General features: G+C 39.6%; 2 protein-coding genes across 5 annotated transcripts; one reads left to right on the top strand and one right to left on the bottom strand.

Moving 5' to 3' along the window:
• Window positions 1-3,625: 3,625 nt before the first annotated feature.
• On the bottom strand, window positions 3,626-14,832 carry LOC127632892 (uncharacterized). Of its 2 annotated transcripts, none has more exons than XM_052111719.1 (3): window positions 14,480-14,832; window positions 5,637-5,726; window positions 3,626-5,033 (listed from the first exon to the last, which is right to left on the bottom strand). In XM_052111719.1, exons 1-3 carry the CDS (start codon window positions 14,646-14,648, stop codon window positions 4,336-4,338), a joined length of 957 nt encoding a protein of 318 aa, XP_051967679.1. In that variant the 5' UTR covers window positions 14,649-14,832; the 3' UTR covers window positions 3,626-4,335. The 2 variants fall into 2 exon arrangements, with proteins under 2 accessions (XP_051967679.1, XP_051967687.1); XM_052111727.1 differs by lacking the exon at window positions 14,480-14,832 and adding an exon at window positions 8,786-9,164.
• Window positions 9,345-20,001, top strand: LOC127632904 (leucine-rich repeat neuronal protein 4-like). 3 transcript variants are annotated; one of them, XM_052111754.1, is made up of 2 exons: window positions 9,345-9,476; window positions 18,876-20,001. In XM_052111754.1, the coding sequence occupies exon 2, from the start codon at window positions 18,881-18,883 to the stop codon at window positions 19,604-19,606; it is 726 nt and encodes a 241-aa protein (XP_051967714.1). In that variant the 5' UTR covers window positions 9,345-9,476; window positions 18,876-18,880; the 3' UTR covers window positions 19,607-20,001. The 3 variants fall into 3 exon arrangements, with proteins under 3 accessions (XP_051967714.1, XP_051967706.1, XP_051967700.1); XM_052111746.1 differs by having other exon boundaries at window positions 9,393-9,500; XM_052111740.1 differs by lacking the exon at window positions 9,345-9,476 and adding an exon at window positions 17,445-17,597.
• Window positions 20,002-21,271: the final 1,270 nt, after the last annotated feature.

The raw sequence follows: 21,271 nt of genomic DNA, 5'->3' as shown, positions 1-21,271 counted from the left end.
TGGTGGAAGATAATAAAACCTGGGAAGAGCCTTTGGAGCACTGCAGGGTGACCTACATTGACCTGGCCAGCCTTACCTCAGAGAGTGATCTGCTCACAGCCAAAAACATGTTCAGTACATGAACAGTTCGCTTCTGGACAGGTCTACACTTCCTGCCTGGCCAGCCAGATGTCACTGCCTTCATGTCCTGTCTATACTGAACGCTGTGGGGCCCGAAACCTTCATATTGATCTCTGGAAACTTAGAGACTGTGAAGAGAAACTTAGTTCCCTTTCTGTCACTCACGCGACATTGTGTCGAATGAAGTGATACAAGGGGTCTTCCTTGGGAGCCTTGCGTACCTCTGAACTTGAAAAAAGGCCAATGAGAAATTGGCAGACAGAATTTGCATGTCCCGCCCCCGGACATACGGGTATTAAGGGAAGCGGGCGTGTGTCTGTCAGTCAGATTTTTTCTTCGGAGCAACCACATTTATTGCAGCAACCACATGGTAACAAGAAGTTGTGCAAGCGTTGCCCCGGGAGGAGACAGAACTAGCTTTTTCATAGCTGTGTCCAGTACATGCTTTGCGTATCTATGTGGACTGCACGTAGAGGTTTAGATGTTCTGAGCAGTTCTTTGTCTGCTTTGGTGGACGGCGGAAAGGGAACGCCGTCTCCAATCAAAGGTTAGCTCACTGACGCCATCTCTCTGGCCTACCAGACCCAGGCCATGCCCACCCCCTTGCGGGTTCGAGCACACTTGACAAGAAGTGTGGCATCCTCATGGGCATTGGCCAATGGCACCTCCCTAGCAGACATCTGCAGAGCAGCGGGCTAGGCAACACCCAACACCTTTACGAGATTCTACAATCTCAGGGTTGAGTCGGCTTCGTACTGTGTTTTGTCATTTCTGAACCGGTAGAACATGGTAATACGGAACAGCCAACCGGGTGTTCCGCTTTCACCTTGCACCCTTCACTAAAGTGATCCAGTGCGCCTTCTCTCCCAGGTTAGCCTCTAATCTTTTGCTTCCTGGGTGATTCTTCCTCCCTAGCCTTCTGGCCTGCGAATTCAGCGGAGGAATTTGCAACCAGACCCACTACGTGCTCTGTACTGGGTTAGGGCTCCACAGGCTTAATTCCCTCTTCAGGCAACTCCCTGTGATGTAATGACAATCCACGTGGTGTATTGGCCACATATCACCTCCCCCTAGTCTGGGCAGGATGTGACCTCCGCAGGGTCTTTTCCCCCTTAAAGAATAGGATCGGGAAAGACCACCTTCCCCAACGCATTTCATAGTGTTAAGATAGGCCCAGCCGCTTTACACTCTATGCGAGTGACATAGAGAGAGAAAAGGCTGCAGCTGCTGGGCTTGCTCCCATGCTGGTCATGTAGCACCTGTTCCCCCCTCAGGGGTGCTGGGAACCTAAGATCTGTATATGACACCTTTTCTGGGGGCGTTGGGGAGGGTTACGTGTGGCCGATACTGTTGCTTCTAGCATGCAGTAGCCTGCTTGCACCTGTGTCAGCAGTTCATGTAACACGGTGTAGTGCATGGCTCTTTTGAATGGAACCCCTTGTGTCACTTCATTCAACACAACGTCGAGTAAGTGACAGAAGGGGAACATCACATTTACTGTTGTAACCTCTGTGATGTTGTGTCCCTTGTGAACGTTGTGTCCCTTCTGCCACGACACTGGACCTACCACTGTAAACGGCCGTACCTTATTCTTGGCTCCTCAGTGCAATAACCTGACTGACAGACACACGCCCGCTTCCCTTTATAGGCGGTTTCAACGGCAACAATATAAACAAACGTTACTGCGCATGCGCGCTTTAGTGGCCCAAACTTAACTTCCGGTAGAATCAATAACAACAGAGTTCATCTGTAGAAACCATAGACAGTAAAAGAAACAAAATCCAGATGGGTCACCAAAAATGCTTTTTAAAGCCCTGAAAGTAAGTTATAGTTCATATATCTCTAACAAATCAGCTAGTCTAATGTAAAAGATTCAGTATATATATATATATATATATATATATATATATATATATATATATATATATGGCAGTGTAGATAAGGTCTTTTCACCATTTATAAGTGAAACTAGAAAAATTCATGAAAAAAGTTCATGTACTTCAGTAATTCAAATTAAAAGGTGAAATTAATATATTTAGTATATATAACTATATACATATGCATGATTATACTTATCAGAGGGCTGACATTTCTGTATTTAAAATCCTTTTTTTTATTGATTTCATGTAATATTCTAATTTTCTGAGATTTTGAATTTGGGGTTTTCATAAGATGTAAGCCATAATCATCAAAATTATAACTTTTGCACGATATTCTAATTTTTTGAGTTTCACCTGTATTTTAGGAAGTTGTGCCAGGCTGTGCTCTCTTTTCTGTCATGTGTGACAGCAGTGGGACAGACACAGCCTCTGAGTCAGGTAGTCAGGATTTCACCAGCAGTCAGGGAGAGCATGATGCTCAGGGAGAGGTACTCTACGTGTTCAGCAGCTTAGCTCAGCCCCACAGTGAGCATGGTAGTGTTCTGAGCTGTCCAAAGTGCACAACATTTTATGATGCCTTCATTAAACTGAACCCAGATCAACTGGTGGAACTAGAGAGAAACACTAGAAAACAGAGCATAGAACCACTCTGGCATGATGCGCATAACAGCAAGCACAGCCAGCAAGGTGCCTCAGCGTGAGACAACTGACGGCTAAGTTTCTCACTGAACACCTCTACCCAAAGTTCCAGGGGAGTGTGGCCACAAGGTATGGGAAGGAAAGCGAGGGACTTGCTAAGGAGCAGATTAGGGAGAGGGGCTGCATAGTGATGGACAAAGGGTTGGTAGTGTGTGCAGGAGACCCATGGCTGGCAGCAAGCCCTGATGGTATCATTGATGACAAGCTGCTAGAAGTAAAATTCCCTATCACACTCAGTGCTTGCACATCCCTTAATGATGCACTCACTGCCACAAACCAAGACATCAGAGTGGAGGGTGGGCAGTACATTGTGAACCCAAAAGGCCCCAGAGGTTACTACAGGCAGATATAGTTAGGGATGCACTGTCTCGGGCTGAAAACATACTGTCTAGTTATTTGGACCCCAGTACAGCACCTGGAACTTGATGTGCCTTATGGCAATGGTTTTGTCTCCAAATATATGCAAAGGCTACGTAGCTTTTACTTTAAACACATGCTGCCAAATGTTGTGGATGCATTTGTAGAGGGAAGACTGCAGTTGAGTGACAGCTACATGAACATTGTCTCAAAAGCAACTTAATAGTGCTGATCTGAAATCAGTTTTACAAGAAAAATAGTTATTTTTCTTAAAGCATAGGTTGTTCCTGCCTTTTTGATCAGCAAGCTTTTTCACTTTTTACATCAAATACATAAATACATTAAAAACGGAAATCATAGTCTACAGTACTTTATTCATCAGTCAATAAATCAGTTACTCAATAGTTGTTGGTGTTCATTACTGAATATATCATTTCATTTTATAATTACAATCCATGTGAAACATTGTGATACAAGTGCAACACTACAAATATCAATGCATGTGTTTGGTATTTTAATATATTTAATAATAAAAAAGTAATTAATTTCTCTCCCTCATTTCGTTCCAAACCTGTAAGACCTTTGATCATCTTCAGAACACATTTTTGAGGAAATCCGAGAGCTTTCTGTCCCTCCATTGACAGCCTAAGTAATTAAAAATAGCTTAATTTGTGTTCCAAAGATGAACAAAGGTCTTGCAGGTTTGGAACGGCATGAGGGTTATTAGGTGAACTATCCCTTTAAGTTGTGGTTAAGTCCTGCTTTATTTTGGTACAAGTGGTTTCCCCAGATTTGAAAGTGCTGCACAAACAATTAATATTTTATCTATTGTGCAAAGACTGTTATCATTTCTCCGGTTGACCATACTGACTGGCAGGGTGTTCCGCAGAATTCTGAATGTCTTCAGTTTTCCTATGGCCCTTTCCACGTGGATTCTCACTCGGGACATTTTTCTAGAGTGTGTCACCTCTAATCCTGTCAATTGTTTTCTTCCCTTTGTAGATGCTGGTACAAGAAGACGAACACATTTGGTGGCAAAATATTCAGGAAAATTGAAGCCTCGATCAGCCATTACATGGTCTCCTTGTTCAAGAAGGTCAATTAACCCTGAATTTTTTGTTATAACCTTGTCACTAGCACGACCACCCCAGACTTTTGATAAAAATGTAATAGCTCCTGTTGGACTAATAAAAACAAGGAACTTCACAGTATTATGTGATTTGTAGTCGGAGTATGTGACTGCCCGTGTTTGCAAACTAGTTGGCCTCTCAATGAACACTTAAGTACAGTCTATTATACATCTAACTTGTTGGAAACCTGTAGTCTTGAAGAGGGTGCTGAGATTTCTTCTGATATCTTTCCTGGATGGCCACCGGACAAGGCATTGTAACTCTTTAGCCATTACATCGAGCCATTCATGAAAGATGTTTGAGACAGTTCCACAACTCACTCTGAAGCGAAAAGCGAGGTCTTGATGAGTTAAGCCTAGGCGAAGCTTAATCAGGACCACAAGAAACTGCTCGGGAAGGGTAAATATGGTTGATGATGCGTTACATGTTGTTGTCAGGTAAGTGAGGAGGGTGAAGAACACAGAAGCAGATGGTAGACCAGTGTAAAAATGAGTGTGCTTGTCATCATTTAAAATAAAATCGGACGGACTGCCAATATGATCTTGTAGTCGTTTTTCTTGAGATTCCAGTTTCTTCTCCAGTGAAGCCATTTTTCTTTTTAATTCAACATTTTCATTTTGTAGCTGGTCAATGTCTGCCATTGACAGATCTGTACCCACAGCAGTGCATCCTTCTTCAGGGTCAGCATGGGTGACCTCTAAGGAAGGTGAATCCATAGACTCAACCACAGATGGTCTCCTCTGTCTCCTCTGGTATCGCTCCAACTTCTGTGAACCATCAATGGTGTTTTTATGAGCGAAAATTGATGGAACATAATCTGGATGGCATGGGTCCACTGATGGCGCACCTAAAATAAAGACAGAAACAGTTTGTGTTGACAGTATTGCACCTTGCTAAGCATCATACATACATGCTTGGCATAATCCATAACTTTTCTGGTTTCATGTGCATTTCTATGATATTGATTACAACTTATTGATTTAAAAAAATATTAGTAGCCTACTAGTACAATGAAATTAGGTCAAAGTCAAATTTATTTCACAATGCACATCGTTTTAAAGCTGCTTAACAGATCAGTGAAAATGTAGTAAAAGTCCATATTTAGTACTTCATTTAAAGCTTCATTAGAAGAGCTTTATTCAGCATTATTGTATTTATGTCCCCAGGGAACAAGCCAAAGGCGACTGTTAGTTAAATAATGTAGGTTATTTGTAAAGCATTGATGGAAAAACATTGTGGCTCTTATGTTTGATAGATATCAGGTATCATAACGCTAGTTTAAATCATAACTAAAGCGTATCAACTACAACATTGGGCTAATGTTACTGTGTAAAATTAATGTATACAATGTTAGCTACGTGTGTAGTAATCAATTTAGTTAATACATAACTATTGCAGGCTTGTTACTGGTCAGCTAGCTATTATCTGTTGCTTATCATGAGTTTGTTACCTGTAACGAAGTGAGTGCTACAGATCCTTGAATTCTTGCCTGGCTGCCAAGCCTCTCTTCGCACAGCGGTGATCCATGCTCGCCGTCTCCCTTCGTTTTTAGGAAACAGAAACATTTTTATTTTTGATAAGGTATTTGTTCCAGAGGTCAGGTTGCATCCCACAGCACAACAACCTGAGCCCAACTTCAGTCTACTCATCACCTTAATTTTAACTGCGTTTGTAGTCGGCGCCATACTTTGTTACCGATAAACAAACACAGACCGGAAGTTAACTTCGGGCCAGCGCGTAACCCTGGCAATGCGCGTGCGTCCAGATAAAACCGTCTATACCCGTATATTTGGGGGCGGGACATGCATATTCTGTCTGCCAATTTCTCATTGGCCTTTTCGGAAGTTCATAGGTACGCAAGACTCCTTCATTCGACACAACATCTCGTTCCCTCCCTCAGGGTAACCATGATGTAACCGTGACTTTTCCTGTGCTACTATGGGGTGAGAAAAAACGAATTAATTAAGAAAGCTGAAAATCTAAATATTCACTTTATTCATATCTAAATAATTATTTTTCTGACACGTTTTTTTTACTAGTTTGTGTTTAATTTTTTCAGACTGCACAAAACATTTGAAGCAATGTAACATGCATGTTTTTCCTCATGTTTCTAGTGTAAAAGCTCATAAAAAGCTGAACTGAATTTGCTATATTCAGATATTTCACTATTTAATTTATTTTTAAATGTTCTTTAATTAAAAAAGGTTACAGCAGTTTACATATGAATGTTTCAGGGGCAACATGTAAGATGGCAAAAATATTAGATGTTTGTTGTTGTTGTTGTTGTTGTTGCTTTTTATACATTGAATACTTGATGAAATTATAAATAGAACTGGGCTGTCAACCCGGGAGTTTAATTGTAAATGTACAGTACTGTGCAAAAGTCTTAGGCACTTAAGATGTTTGGCAAAAGCATTTGTTTTAAGATAGTTATTTATTTCTTCAGCTTTATTGTGTCAATAGGAAATATAAATAGACTCCCAAACATTACTTTTGTAAATAGAAAAGATTAAGATAGGGAGCCCTGCAACAGATTTCATGGACCCCACAGAGACCCCACTGACCATTGTGTCAGTCTGAGATTACATGAAGAGACAGAAGTAATTGAGACAGCCTAAATAGATAGAAGAACTGTTGTGAATTCTCCAAGAAGCTTGGAACATCCTATCTGCCATCAACCAAGAAAAACTGTGTCCATGTGTACCTAGGAGAATTGGTGCTGTTTTAAAGGAAAAGGTGGTCACACTGAATATTGATTTAGCTTTTTTATGTTTACTGGATTTTGTATGACATTTAAGTGATAAATGAAAACTATTTATGTCATTATTTTTGAAGATATACTCACAATGCAAATTTTTTTAAAAGTGCATACAACTTTTGCACAGTACTGTATTAGTACCTCTATGTAGAAACTGCAGTGTATTTTAAACAATTACATTAAAAGCAATCAAATAAATTACTTACATCAACAGTGACATCAAAAATAATAGCATGAAATTTAAGAACAACAACAGTTTCCTGACAGAGAACCTGACTAAAGTGTTACCTTCAGAGCGTCACAAGAAGCTGTTTATGAATGATAATATTATTCTTAAGTATCTGTGTCACACATGAAAGTGTCTAAGCAAAATATGTGACATTCAATAGTTTATTTGGAATTAATGTATGTGAAATAATTTATATTCTTATTCATATGCATTGTTTTGTGTACATCAAAGTATATAATTGTCACTAAATCTAATCATATATCCAACAATACTGTATGAATGTACAAAGCAAAGATATTCCTTGGAGGCTTTGCTTAGATAGGATTTCTCAATCTGTATTTCTGTGAATAAAGATTTAGATTGACTGAACTGTGTCTATAAGGCATTATCCTGTGAGCTGTGTAACTCTCAAATACCCCTCCAGCCAAATCACTGCAGTTGTCTATTTTGCAATTAGCCTCTCTTGACTCATATTCTGTTAAGAGATGGCTCACTCCAATGCACTGATAAGAAGATAAGATCATTTCTGCCCAGTGCAACTTGTGTTCAGAGCAGAGGCGGTCTTAACATAGAGGCATAGGTAGGCGGCTGCTTGGGGCCCCCTACCAGCGGTCGAAGTAGGGGGGCCCCCAACCAACCTAAAACAAATAATAAGAAATAATCAAATAAAAGGCCCCTTATCATCATGAACGCTTCAAAAGCATAGTACATTTTATTAACATTCTTAAGAAATACGTTGAAACGTTCAAATACTGGTTAAAATGTCCAGTTCATGGTTATCTGTCCCTACACACACCCCCTATTTTCACAATGAAATGGACTAGTCCGTAACGGTGCGCGCCGCGCAAGATAAACACACAGTTGCCCTGTCCCAAATGGCACACTCCGGACTTGTGGACTTCCTCAGAGTCCACACTTCGGTGACGTCATGTAGTGCAGACTTATAGGGCCCCTCGCGCAAGTCCAGGGCGCATTGAGAAGTATTTTTGGGACAGACTCGATCGTGAAGCGTGGTTATTGTTGGACAGGAGCTGCAGGTTTGGTTCGGGGAAATATGCTGCCTATTGTTGTTGTTTTTACTATTGTGTTTGCGAGATGGCTTGCCATGCAGAGAAATCACATTTATACGCTCCGACGTCGTAGAAGACAAGATTATTTTTCATGCATACAAATGCTGATGTTATGCACGGAGGAAAGGGTAAGCAAGTAAATGTTATTGACTTTGTAGATAAACATATAACTTGTCAAAAGTCGTTAATGCATTAAGTCATTATTATTTGATTTACTGTTTAATTTTCTTTTTTCTTTATATACATATATATATATATATATATATATATATATATATGTATTTAATATTTTTATGTGTACCTTGTATTTTTTATGTCGTTTTTAATTTACAGGTTTAAATATCCATACTTCACTTACATATGACTCTGTAAAGCCCTGCCATTCGGTTCTATATAATGAATCGTTATGCGATCAGCCTATTATTCAGCGCTATTACTATGTTTGAGACATCAACCACTGGTCGATGACCATAATGTTTGTATAAACTGTAGGTAACAACTGGTAAAATGTACACAGTCATAAAAACCATAATGATACTTACACTTAAATATTTTCTTCTCAGCCATGTTATCAATTGTCTGTGTCCGTGAGCGAAAGCGCTCTTCACACCAGTTGTCTGATTGGCCTTTCGCAAGGACTCCTGGGTACTTGAAGTGCGTGAAGCCTGGATCTATGCGGGCTTCGCGGAAGACCGCTTCAAGGGTACAAAGGGGGCGCTGCTGAGCACACTTCAGAGCGTTAAAATGCTAAATGGGACGGCCTACGGACTCGTAGACTCAGCGAGCACGCGCAATTTAAGTCCACGAGACCGAAAGTCCGCATGAAGTGCGCCATTTGGGACAGGGCCAACGACAGGAGGACAGGGATGTACACAAACAGAGACGAAACAAGACGAGTCTAAACGCGAAAATGAAAAGAAGTTACCCAAGCGGCTCAATTAAAAGAAAAAAGCGAAAAGACGCTGATAAGTATTTGGCAACGCTGCCAAAGATGACACACTTTTTTACGGCTAACGTTACTGATACAGACAGGAATAAAACGTCCAACGAGTTGAACATGCCGCTACAGCAGCAGCTAGCCGTGAAGTTGTGCTAGGTGAGGATAACGTCAACCAAGAAATTGAAGAGGACATCGCGTTGTTGCCGCCCGCCGTCACCGACAGTGTTATTGAGGTTGACACTGAGGAAGAGTTGTCCAGTGATGGCCATTTTGACAGCGATGAGGAGGCTTTGGTGAGTCAACCTGTGAAATTTACGGTAAAACATATTTTTTTTACTAACGTAATTGTAGTAGCCCTATGATTCTACAGCATGTGATCCATCATATGTTGTGATAATCTTAACCTGAAGAATTTGTAAAACATTGTGCACAATGAAGGTTTGAACTTTCAGACACACACACAGACATCAAGATTCAGCATAATGAATCATTATCAACAACTGTGATGATATAAGTGCAGTGCATGATGGGAGCCATCAATCAAAACTCATCAATATCTCCCAGCATACATTGCAGCATGAATACATTATGCTGAATTGCCTAAAGGTGATGATACACAGGGCAACCTTTTGAGCAATGTTGCTTGGGCACTTTCCCATTGAAAATGGGCAATACATTTCTATCTGGATATTTTAGATCGGTCGTAGGCCCTGTGTCTCATCTGGTTGCCTGTTGACGGCAACATTGCTCAAAAAGTTGCCCTGTGTATCATCACCTTTAGTATTTTCTTTTATTATTATTATCTGCTTTTATTTTTGCTGTTGTTATTGTTGCAACTTTTTAGTAGCTTGTTTTGTGATGTTCAGAGTTTTATTGGATTATTTTGTTGATTGTCACCGTTGTTGAGATTCATATGCTGATTCTTGATGTCTGTGTTGGTCTACATCATACTGTAGTTCAAAACCGTTATTGTACACCATGTGTTTTTAAAGTTCTTCAGATTACCTGTTTGTCACTGCTAGCTCGCATGCGGTAGGTTCACAGAGCTTTAATGCTCAAAAATGTGAAATATTAATTCGTATTAAGCATTCCTCTCTGTAGATCAGTGAATCAGGCCACTACATAATGATTATGTCATCATCAATAAATAGCCAACAACACCTGATCACATTTTCTCTTGGATTTTCACGCCATAACGAATGTGTTTTATAATCAGCCAGAGAAAATCTTTTTGTAAATCTCACTGTTATTTTATTTATTTATTTATTTATTTTTACAGTGTAGTAATAGCCCAAGCCCTAGCTGTGCTAATCCTGCTGCCACCAACCAAAGCACTGTAGGCTTGCTACGGGCCGTAGATTAGCTTTACCTGCCTATCCACCATTCAGTCTGTAAATTTTTTTGGAGGGGGGGGGGCCCATACATACCTTCGCCTTGGGCCCCCAATTTGCTAAATCCACCACTGGTTCAGAGTGTTGGAAACTGTTGTTCAAATAAAATGACTGCTGTTACATTTTGTGCAATATAACATTTCATTGGCTTATCTAGTGTTTTGTGTCATCCTCAGAAAAATATTTCAATGCGTCTCTCTCTCTCTATTTGGCTCCTGTGACTTTTTAGAACATTATAGGCCCTTAGACCAGGTAACACACAGATAAGACACAATGGCCAGATCATCTAGACTTGGAAAGCCAGTACAGTATTTGTTCCTCAAACAGCTGTGCTGATAGTGAGCCTTATGTAACTGCAATTCAAGCTTTTATCTTTGTTTCTATCTAGATTCTATCTTTGTTTCTATCCTTTATTTGAGCAGAATTACATTAATGTGCTTGACTTTTTGGTCAATACAAGAAATTATCTGCAAGTGCCAATGATAAGTGTTTGACTTTAACCCTCCTGTGATGTTTGGGTCATTTTCGAGCCATTTAAAAAGTTCTTAAACTTATATTTGGTCAAAATTCCTTATGATTCTCTACATACTATTTTAAAAAGCTTGTATTTAAAGTGATAACTCTGTGGCAATGTTCATGTTTATAATGAAAAGGGATGTGCTGTATATGTACTGAATTTTTTTTTTTTTTACCAACAAAATGGCTGTCTAACAGATGGAATATAAAGGAAATGCCTGATAAGAAAATAAGGTAGACTATTAATGATCATACTGCATGTTCACACTCCATATGAACTGCAGAAACTAGTCTGCCAGCATGCCCCATTAATAGAGTCTGGACATGCTTGCAATGTCATCAGATTACAGTTTCTATGCTGAGAACTCAGGAACAGCCTATTGCTCAATTCACTGATCTGCAACCAAAGCTTACCCAACAACAGTCTTAATTTGAGCAAAAAACATGGAAGAGAAATATCCAGCCTGGTTTTCTTTCATGTGGAACTGAAATGTTCCAGAGTGTTATGTAAAATAAAGGAATGAAGTATACTGTAAAAGGGAAGAAGTGGTATACCAGAATGTTGCAGAGGCATTATTTCAGACCTCTGATGACGTACAGTATTGCCTCACTTCAGCATTAATGACCATGTAATGGGGACAGGATGTACTTCATAAACACAAAATTGTTGTATAGCAGGGCATTTAATAAACACATCCACACACATAAATCTAAACAATTAGTCATTCAGAAATGTCTGACAGCCCTAGTTACATGTTTTAGTACTTAACGTCACCTATTCTTTAGACATATCGAAACTTAAATACACAAAGTGTGATAAAAACACAGTAAAACATGTTGAAAGCAGTAACTTTCTGATACACACAAATATATAATTTATCCTCTAAACACTCACACATGGGCACACCCTGATGGCTGGATGTTTTGCATGCAGGCTTTCTTTTCTTTGCAGCTACACCCTTTTCCAGCTGCTTTCAGCACACCAGCTAACCACTACCAGATGTGATGAGGAGAAAGACAGAGAGAGAATTTAAAGGGTACCTATTATGCAAAATTCCCTTTTACAGGATGTTTGTCGGCATTGTGTGTACACAACCACCCTACAATGTTAAAAGTCTGACCACTCCTCTTTCTTATATTTCTATTAACAAAAAACTGTTTGTCAAAATGAATGGTTTTTGTTTCTGCTCTAAAGTGATGTCACGTTACAGCAAGCCTCGCCCACAACTGGTGACGGACTCCACCATATTATCATAGATCCTCCCCTGAGTGATCTACACACAGTCCGCCATTTATTTCCACGCTGGACTAGATACAGTGAGAAGAATATTGTCTTAGCTTTGTAATGTAAATGGCATGGAAAAGAAGGGCACACTCATAAACCTATCGGTCTGGAGTGGAACGCTTTGAATAGAATAGATTTCCCTTTGAAGGTCTCTGCATTGTTCTGTCTTTTCTGAGCGCTGAAGTAAAGCAATTATTGTTAATTTACACTTTACAAATTGATTCCAATTTTAAGTTGACCTCTAGTTTAGATTAATGCTCTAATTACTTTCTGATAATTTTTTTGATATAAAATGTTTAGGTTATTGATTACTCTAAATCCTCTTCTATTTATTATCCTTTTGATCTGTTATTCAAACTTCAAATTCTCCTACTCAGCTCTCCTAGATGGCTGTTCTACATGGTTCTACTGAGTGGTTTACTCTATTTAAAGCTTCAATATTCTAACTGAAATTCTTTAAATGCTTTCTCCTGCCTGGCTTCTCCAGGGCGGTTTCTCCAATTTTAAAGTGCCCCCGCCCCTGCACGCCCAGATTTGGCACAAACATGCCCACACCCAGATGGTTTCGACGGACTGTGGGGACAATGTACCTCCTCCCCCGTCCCCGACCGATCCTCTGGTGGGTATCAGGAGCCAGGTAAGTGCTTCGATGTAAGTGCTTTTTGGGGAGGGAAAGAGGCACAACTGGGCTAGCCTGACCATATTTTTTGAGCAGTTGACTTGTCCCCGAACGGCTGATCGATGCTCATAACAGCGTTGGGGGAGGTTACATGTCGGCCTGGTGCGCTGGCTACAAGGCACAGAGTAGTTTGCCCATCTCGCACCGCCAGTTCACATAACAAAGTTCAGCTAGTTGTGGCGTTTCGCATAGGGGACCCCTAGTGTCACTACATCGACACAACGTCGAGTGAGTGACAGATAGGGAACGTCCTGTTACTTTCGTGACCTCTGTTCCCTGATGGAGCGAACAAGACGTTGTGTCCCTCCTTTTTAAAATGTCATATAAATGCCTTAATCCAACCGAGATCAAACTAACAGACCTAGATAATGCAATTGTAGATTGGTTCCATTCAGCATGTAAGCACGTAAATCAGTAATGGTTTTACTACAGTAACACAGTCCCTGTATTTTCCTGTCGATGTTCTCGGGAGGGCATGTATGTAAACACGGAGAGGATGCGCAATGGCTAAACCCATCCGTGTAGCTCATGATTATCGAGTGAAAAGGTTCTGCTCTACCCTCGATGGAACGGTTTAGGATTTCCTATCTAGAGATAAGATACGATTTTGTAAGATAAGAATCCTAAATCATGTTAAGAATTTTTTCTGTAATACGCCCCCTGGAGACTTGCTAGTCCTAAAAAATTAACACGACTTGCCAAGTTTGGTGACAATATACTTAATCACAGCTCAAAATTAGTTTTTATCGATGTGAAATGATGGCAAGAATTGCAAATGGATGAATAAAACAATAACTTCGATCTATGATGTGAAGCAAAAAGATTTACTGTAGAGTTAGTTTTTGAAGTATTTTTCCCCCTCAGTATCTCTGTCCCTAGATGCCCATATGTCCAGCTTTCCCACAGAAAAATATTCTCATGTGATGGATTCTCCATGGAAAACACATGTTTATCATTAAATAAAGATGTATTTTTAGTATTTACAAGGTCTAGTCTGTGAATTGACACAATACTACATTTTTATTTACAAAAAAAAATACATTTTCTTGGTGAGGAAAGAATTGGGGAACTGCATGTTTGGGATCCAGCAGTGCAGCTGGGAAACTCATATTTAGTTGCAGTACTCACTAGATTTTGAGAGCCAGACCAGCACAAAAAAGCATAAACCGACCTAACCAGTATGGGAATTTATGGTAGTCTTTGTTGGTCTTTTCAACAGGGTAATCCTACAGTTTTGCTAATTATTGTTAAGGTATTGGTTCCACCTACATGTTGCAAAGCCACAATGGAGTCAGAGGTCCTCACAAGTGAGGATCAATTATTCCACCCCCTCAGGTAAACTCTATGAGAAAAGGCCAATGAGAAATTGGCAGACAGAATTTGCATGTGCGAGAACTGCGAGAACATGCACTGCGAGAACATTACCATGGCAACGTTGCGGTCGCGGCTTTCCTTCCTCACTCCAGACACCCCCCTCGTTGCTCCAGGACGACCCGGCTGGCAATGGAGGCGATTTGGGGATGGCAGTGGGCACGGTTTCACCGGGTACGTCCCCGCAAACCACCAGCCCCCCAACACGCTCCTTGACTTCCATCCGGGCACGAGGCAACAGCGGCTCGCCTCACGGCCCACCTGCCTTTTCTCTTGAGCCCCCTGAGCTGGATGAGCTCGCCGCTGCATTGAAGAGTGGTCCGGCGTCTGACGTGGATGACTCGACTGGGCTGCCGCCTTCAGGCCAGCACGCCCAGTCTGAGGCTGACGCCCAGATGTCCGACATGCTTTCCCGGGCCGCCGTCAGCGTGGGGCTGCACTGGAACCCTCCGTCCTCCCCATAGCCTTCGCTGCATGATTGGTTCCTTGGGTCTGCGTGCCGCTCACAGCCATGCCCCTTCAAACTCCTGTTCAAATTGCTCATGCAAAGACACATTCTAACTTGCGTCCGGCATCTAGACTGGTTTGCAGCAGTAGACCTGAAGGACACGTACTTCCACCTCTCAATATTGCCTTGACATCGACTCTTTCTACGGTTTGCGTTCGACGGCCAGGCGTATCAGTTTAAGTCCCCTTAAAACATTTCCAGAGGCTCCTGGGGCATATGGCGTCCTCCGCGGCGGTCGCGCCGCTGGGGTTGATGCTTATGAGGCCACTTCAGCACTGGCTCCAGACTCGAGTCCCGAGACGAGCATGGTGCCGGGGCATGCACCGTGTGTTTTTCACCCCTGCCTGACACCAAACTTTCAAACCCTGGACAGACCTCTGCTTTCTACGGACAGTGATCCCCTTGCCCGCTCCTGTGTCAGCAGTACACGTACATGGCTTAGTGCATGGCGTGAGTTAATTTGGACCCCTAGTGTCGCTCACTTCGACGTTGTGTCCTCCCAGCCACGTCGCTGAACCGAGCCACTGTTGCGGCCGAACCTCATTGTCAGCTCCTCAGAAAAATCCTGAATGAAACAGACACAAACATTTGAATCATCGTCTATCCAAACTCTGTCTACAGACTGTTTGCTGAGTTTATTACACAATTGATTATATGACTCAAAGATTAGTATATTATGACGAACGCATAATCCTGGCAACAATCCTATGTGACATAGTGTTTTTCTGTGTGTGTTTGAGTGGTAAGGTGGGTGAACTGGGAGGAAGGGTGTGTAATAAAGTGACCGATGTGAACTTTGGCTCTTTCTGTTTTTGTAATTCTGTGAAATTAATACAGGCTGTAAAAACAGACTTCCTTCTGAGTAGCTGCACCACAACCTCTCTCTCTCTCCCTCTCTCTCTGTCTCTCTCTCTCTCTCTCTCTCTCACACACACACATACACACACAAACCCACACACACTCACAAACAATAGACAAATATTTTTTTGAATTCTATAGATGTGTATGCTGAAATCAAGAAGAAATATTTGCCAATGGGCTAAGAAAAATAAAAATAATTCACAATATATTCCCTGAAAATAAGTCTTCTTTTCTTACAATCTTTTTGCTAAGTAGGGTACAATGGGGCTAAAGGCTCTTCAGGGTAAACATTTTATTTTCTCCCAAACACTAAATAGAAACAAAAACTACAACAGTACATTTCATATTATTCCTGATCCATGATATTATTGCATATAATGTCTAAAATTATTATTAATTTGATCTGATATTTAATAATTTTTAAGCAGTTGCAAATTTATATAGCTAATGAAAATCCCTGAAAGTAACCCATTTATTTTTAGATAAAATACATGTATTTTTCTTAAGTGGGGCGAATAGATTTGTTATGAATCACATTGACTGATCCAATCACAATTGAGATTAATTTGTTTATAGAATACTTGAGATGTTATGAAATGCCAAATCTGATTGAAAATTAACAGGAAATGTTTAATGAAGGTGTTATTTTAAATAAGCATCATCTTAATTGTTACTCAAAAAAGCATCATGCTGTCTCAAATGTGTTTACCTAAATTGAAAAATGTGCCCTATAAAACTGTTGTCACTATGTTTACACGACATCTCTATAAACCCCCTCGCCACCTTGTTTTGTTAAAAAATCTTCCGTAATTATTTATTTTCACACAAATTATGTTGCTCCATCAATATTCAAAAAAAAATATTAAATTCTTTCAATATTAATAGACTTTGTGACCAGAAAAAATTTAATTTTCCTTAAGGTGTTCCTTTAGCCCCATTGTACCCTACAGTTATCTTGTTTTAAGGATGCCACAGTATTTTTTTTTTTTTACCAGAAAACAACACAGAAATACTGATTAAGAAATCTAGGAAGCAATAAAGCTTTTCATTGAACTATCAAATTACACAATTCTGAATGAAATTAACTTGGGCTATTTTATTTGAATTGGAACACTAACCCCATCTCTGCTTTTCACTGAAGAGTGAATCACATGCTGATATTCAGTCTGCAAATCTTTTCATAAAATAAAGTTTTATGTTTCTTGTTCCCTATCATATCAACCTACTGTACATGCCATAGGCAGACTACATGGCTTTTCCTGTAACATTCATGTAACATTTCCTTTTCAAGTGTGTTATCTATGTCAAGGACATATCTCCTGCAGATGAAATGTAATACGAGGAAGCTTCAAATATACCTATTACCCAATATCTTCTCAGATACTAGGAAACGCACGAGTGTGTGTGTGTGTGTGTGTGTGTGTGTGTGTGTGTGTGTGTGTGCGTGTGTGCGTATGTGCGTGTGTGCGTGTGTGTGTGTGTGTGTGTGTGTGTGTGTGTCATCATCAAGTTTCGGACCTGCATAAATTCTGCTGGAATCTTTGAGATTCAACACACACACACACACACACACACACACATTCTCTGCCAGAATGCATATTAACTGAGAAAAGGTGGAGCGATGAGAGAAAGAGGGAGTGAGGGGGATGGGGTTTAAAGAAAAAGGAGTTGATTATTGGGGAGTTAGAGAAAGTGGTTATAAAAGACAGACAGGGAATAAGAGTCAAAGAAAGAGGATATCAGAAAATTACTGTTGGATTTTAGGATTGTAGAATATAACTTCTTGGATTACCAATTAAACAGGTAAGATTAGTTTTACAATTATCTCATTTGGATTCATATCTTTGTATTAACTCTTTTGTTTGATCCACTTTACAACTTTTGTTGTATAAGGTAATGGAGAGACAGTAAACAACAAATAAGCTTAATACAACAGCCATTAATTTAAGTATCAAAATACCTTGTATTAATTTCCCACATTGGTTTCAAGTGTTTTTCCTCTCTAAATTCTTTTCATATATATTAAACAAATCTGTTACAAATGATCACAGAATGGTCTCTTCAATGGTCTCAAATCACGTTAACCCATGCAAAGGAATGTTAATCGATACCTTAACCAAGGGCAGCTGACACTGCATGGTACACACATACACACCCACTCACATTTGTGTAGAAATTCCATGATTTGTTTTAAAATAGTGATTTAGACAGCTGGTTTGGTTGTATCTGGTAAATACACATTGTTTTACGAATCTGCACTGGAATTGTTGAATGTCACACGAGGAATATCAAGCAGGTTCTTTTTCCTTTGGATGTTTACTTCGTATCCCCTATTCCACAGCCATGCAGCTCAAATGCCAAACTTTCCTTCTTGCTCTTTTGTAAACCATTTTCTTAATTCTTAATTCCTTAAATCTTCTTACTACACTGTGGTATTCCTGTTTAGGTTGTTTTCTGGGAAAATATTCAATATACAGTACAATATAAAGTGCTACAATAAATGATCAACCTGGCATACTGTAAAAAGTGTTCTACCTGATCTGACCTTTAATTTAAAAATGATTTTGTCAGACTAACCTAATGTAGTCAGGTTAAAAGTGAAAGTATAATTCAAACTGCTTACACTGAAATTATTATTTTTTTTTTTTTTTGAGTAATTTGTAGTCACTGAACAAATGACACTTATAGTCTAATCTGAATTGTGTACTGCTATTTGCCTGCAATTAAAATCGTTACATTATTACTTGATTTTACCCTAAGTCAGATTTGTTGATGCAAACTTATGTATTCAGGTTGATTTGGTGATTTCAAATAAAACATTTTAGTTGAATAAAACTAGTTAAAATAGATGTTACCATTTTTTTTTTGGTTATTTTTTTGGTAATTTTTTTCAATGTGTGTCTGCAGTAACAGGGTAATTGAGGTATACAATATTTGCTGATAAAGCTGAGGCCTAAAATCACAGTGTGCTAAAGTTATAAAGCTAAAATGTATTCAGCAAAAACTTCTGGTAGTATATTTATAAAAACGATTCAAACTTTAAGATTTTATGTCAAAAAAGTATTTATGTGTTTTGAACAGGAGTCATGTTGAGGTGTGGACGTCCTCTCATCAATCTTCTACTCCTCATCATCAATTTACTCAACCTCTCCTTTATGACATCATCTCAAAATGCCAGTCGACCACTTTTCCGCCCCTCTGATGGCATTGAAGATTACTACAATGAGTTTGAGGACGCTGAGCCACCTAGCTCATCCCCCACTCAGTTTGAAGATCCTGAAAACAATCAATGCCTCTATGACATGTGTGTGGAGCAGCAGGAAACATGCTTGAATCTTTCAATAAAAGCTCGGTGCCTCTGCCCTGGGTTGAGTGGACATGATATCCGTCCAAGTGCACCTCGCCTTTTGAAGTTGTCTGAAGAGGACGGCAAAGGGGTTGTGGTACATTGGTGTGCTCCAACCTCTATGGTATCCTATTATGTTATCTGGGTTTATGCCAAAGACATACACAAGACCATACAGGTGGAAGAGAAGAAGAGGACAGCATTACTGGGGGATGTGGAAACTGGCGTGCGTGTGTGTGTACAGGCCGTGAATTCCGCTGGATTAAGCGAACATGAGATTCAAGCGTGTACCACGTTTGAGCCCCAACATTCACACTCTGGACTAGCGCTGAAGCTGGGGATCATAGGGGGAGTGGTGGGACTTATAGTGCTGCTGTTACTGGCTATACTGCTGTGGAGACACAAAACACGACATAAATCTTCAGCACGGACAGAGACAGAGAGAAGAGCAGACGAGGTTCTCTAAAAGAGAGAGCATAGTACTCGTGGAATTAAACAAAAATATGCACATTATTTCTCGTAGTGTGTGTGTGGGTGGTTTAGGAGGAATTTTTTTTAGGTTACAAACTGATAATTACATGGGTATTATGCTGTGGCAGGGTGTATGCTATAAATGTGGTTCATAATTCAAATCACTCAACATACTAAACAATGTTTTTGAAAATGTAAAAATGCAGAAAGTTTTCTGTGAGGGTTAGGTTTAGGGGTAGGGTTAGTGTTAAGGGATAAAATATATAATCTATAGTTTGTACTGTATAAAAATTATTTTGTCTATGGACTATCTAAGGATTGCCGCATCGCGAGCGCACGTGTGTGTGTGTGTGTGTGTGTGTGTGTGTGTGTGTGTGTGTGTGTGTGTGTGTGTGTGTGTGTGTGTAAATTTAGCATACAGAATAAAAGAATGACTGGGGACTGAAAGCCCATTGTGTGTGTACAGGATAGAGACAGTGCATGATTGACTCGAATATGAAGAGAAAGAAGAGGGGCTCAGAAAATGTGGGCGAATGACTCAGCACATTCTTCTCATTTAGTCGTCAGGGTCTGAGAATGTGATTTAGCACAGACTGCAGAGTATACTGGTGTGTTGACACCAAACAAACTTCACAAATCACAAACACACTTTTTAAACATCACAAACTTAGAATAATTATGTTTGTGAATTTTACACTTTATCATTCTTTCTTAATGACAAATAATGGCAGAATCCACATTTATTTATATAATATATATTTAGATTTAGTTCTGGATTGTTGATCTCGAAGTGATTTATGTTCTTTCTTTAGGTCACTTTGGTAAGTAAGAATTTGCTAAGAACATCAGTGTAAATGTAAATCTCGCAAAATATAAGATGGCATTTTTGCATGTTCTGGGTTTATTTTCCGATAAAATCAAAGCTATTTTAATTTGACCATTGAAAACCATGCACTGAAAAAAGTGGTGACCTGCGATTGTTAACTCAATGATATACTGTACTTCTACATGTTCTAACCCATAAAAATGACTTTTGCAGGTGTAACTTCATTTATCAGGCTTATTTAGTCATTTTTACTGGAATAAAACCAATTCATTTAGATATTACCTAATTAATTTTAAGGTGCATTTTTTTTCAGTGTAGATTTGTCAAAATTTCATTACTGAATATATTCCTAGGTCATTTGCTTAACATAAAAATAAGATTAAATCTTAAATTATTTTGGGACAAAATGCCCCTGCCTTTGGAATTTGATCTAAAGTTATTTGCATCTGCAGTAACAGACAACTTGTCCAAAGCTGTTTCTTGTAGTATAATGGCTAAATATCTGCAGAATGTTCTGGAACTATTTATTGAGAAGTTGCTCACCAGAGATCATGACTGTGCCTTTGAGCAAGGCTGTTTAACACGAGGTTGCTCTGGGGAGACGGTTTCTTAACAGGCTGAACATTTGTTTGGATGAAAGATCTTAAAAAGATGTTTATAAATAAATGTATATCAATAAAATGATGTTCATATCTAAAGTTGAATGTCATCTGTGTTAAGGGACACCATGTTTTAACAGTTACCCATGATTGGGGTCAGTCACGTGACACCATGCGAGGAGCGGATGTGTAAATGGCGTGTAAATCTGTGCACTTTGCTAGTTTTTAATTATTT

The sequence above is a fragment of the Xyrauchen texanus genome, chromosome 3 (genome assembly GCF_025860055.1).
Source record: "Xyrauchen texanus isolate HMW12.3.18 chromosome 3, RBS_HiC_50CHRs, whole genome shotgun sequence".
NCBI classification, from domain to species: Eukaryota; Metazoa; Chordata; class Actinopteri; order Cypriniformes; family Catostomidae; genus Xyrauchen; species Xyrauchen texanus.
Note: the sequence above shows the minus strand (reverse complement) of the source record. Positions and strands in the feature narration are given on the sequence as shown.

Bases quoted from the DNA above. Each gene is read 5' to 3' on its own strand.
- LOC127632892 (XM_052111719.1), bottom strand. From the start codon at position 14,648: ATGGAAGTCAAGGAGCGTGTTGGGGGGCTGGTGGTTTGCGGGGACGTA. The intron at 5,727-14,479 runs GTAATGTTCTCG...CTAAAAACGAAG, and splicing joins GCGACCGCAACGTTGCCATG to GGAGACGGCGAGCATGGATC. The intron at 5,034-5,636 runs GTAACAAACTCA...TCTTTATTTTAG, and splicing joins TAGCACTCACTTCGTTACAG to GTGCGCCATCAGTGGACCCA.
- LOC127632904 (XM_052111754.1), top strand. From the start codon at position 18,881: ATGTTGAGGTGTGGACGTCCTCTCATCAATCTTCTACTCCTCATCATC.